The sequence below is a fragment of the Contarinia nasturtii genome, unplaced genomic scaffold (genome assembly GCF_009176525.2).
Source record: "Contarinia nasturtii isolate CC-2019 unplaced genomic scaffold, AAFC_CNas_1.1 Cnas_scaffold_4578, whole genome shotgun sequence".
Taxonomy (NCBI): Eukaryota; Metazoa; Arthropoda; class Insecta; order Diptera; family Cecidomyiidae; genus Contarinia; species Contarinia nasturtii.
In genome coordinates, this window is record NW_022201867.1 from 1 (window position 1) to 1,324 (window position 1,324).

Below are 1,324 nucleotides of genomic sequence, written 5' to 3' on the forward strand. Positions count from 1 at the left end.
TTTTTTTTAAATCAACTTGAAAAATAAAATTGAGTCAAAACGTATATGATGTTGAAGAATGGCTATTTTACAGCTTCTTTAGTTAAAAACAAACTCTAAATATTTTCAGCAAATGCAATTATAATAGTTTTCTCAATGATTGAAGCTCGAAATAATAAATGGAAAACTTACAAAAATTTGATTAAAATTTTCCATGACTCTCCATCATTAAAAGATTTGATTTTATTGTTTTCCTATTGTTTGCTGTTTTGTTTTTTGAAACTTCAAAGTGCAATGAATTGTAATTGAAAAATACAGTGTTTTCACTTTGCTTCATTTACTTTATTATACGCTACAAACATATGAGTTAAAAACTGTATGCAATTTGAGTTAATTCTGATTTTTGTCATTTCACTTAAGATGTTGATTATTTTGGTTTGCCGTAAGAAAACCGTATGTTAATTTCCATCTTTATTTAGAATGATGATTATAAGTAAAAATGTAATCGATTTGTATTTTGTGTGTAATTGGACGCGGAGCATTCTTCAATGAAATCGTACAAGCATAAGTGTATCCGAATAAAAGTTTTTTTTTAAAGTGGCACACACAATTTTCTTGGTTTTAAACGTCAAAATGAGCAAAATCATGTTTCACTAAAAAAATTGTAACACACAATTGAGGAGTGAAAAATCACATTCCGATAACTGGTGGAAGATAGTCACTGCAACTTGGAAACCCGACCGGTGCTGATCTCATTTGAGATTTATCTCCGACTCGTACAATTAATCTCATGCCGTACAATTAATCTCATCCAATATCCTGGATTTGAAGCTCGGAATCGAATTCGAACAAAGCCGCCTATAGGAACACCAATTGTATCCTTAACAGTTGGGGGATGAGTGTCATTGTAGTAAGATGTTGTGTTTGTTTTATATTGCTCAAGTGTTCCCATATCTATTATTTGAAATCCATACCCATGAAAATGGAATGAATGGATGTCTTCAAGTTCATCTATTCGATTTAACAATATACATGTAAATATGTGAATATTCGGTACAGAGATTTGAGAGTTAGAACTTACATGTAACATCAGATAGTAAAAAGTCAACGACTTCACCGAGTTTCAGCTGAATTAAATGCGGACAAAAATGCATTCCTTCAATTGCCGTTTCATTTGTCAAAGTTGATTCATTACAATATGGTACAAATGAATCATCTTGAGTTACGAGGGTTGCTCCATAATTTTTTTTAAAAACATATATAACACAGTTGTTTTTTTGTCGAAAATGGTTTTATTGTTTTTCAAAATATTCCCCGAGATGATCGATACACTTTTGCATTCGAT

At 30.7% G+C, this 1,324-nt stretch overlaps 1 protein-coding gene across 1 annotated transcript; it reads right to left on the minus strand.

The window, feature by feature from the left end:
• Positions 1-299: 299 nt before the first annotated feature.
• Positions 300-1,149, minus strand: LOC116351054 (laccase-11-like). Its single transcript, XM_031783091.1, has 2 exons — positions 1,061-1,149; positions 300-990 (listed from the first exon to the last, which is right to left on the minus strand). The coding sequence occupies exons 1-2, from the start codon at positions 1,131-1,133 to the stop codon at positions 743-745; spliced, it is 321 nt and encodes a 106-aa protein (XP_031638951.1). The 5' UTR covers positions 1,134-1,149; the 3' UTR covers positions 300-742.
• Positions 1,150-1,324: the final 175 nt, after the last annotated feature.

Excerpts from the sequence above, each read along its gene's own strand:
- LOC116351054 (XM_031783091.1), bottom strand. The coding sequence starts at position 1,133 with ATGCATTTTTGTCCGCATTTAATTCAGCTGAAACTCGGTGAAGTCGTT. Across the intron at positions 991-1,060 it reads TTTACTATCTGATGTTACAT|ATGAACTTGAAGACATCCAT; the intron begins GTAAGTTCTAAC and ends TAAATCGAATAG.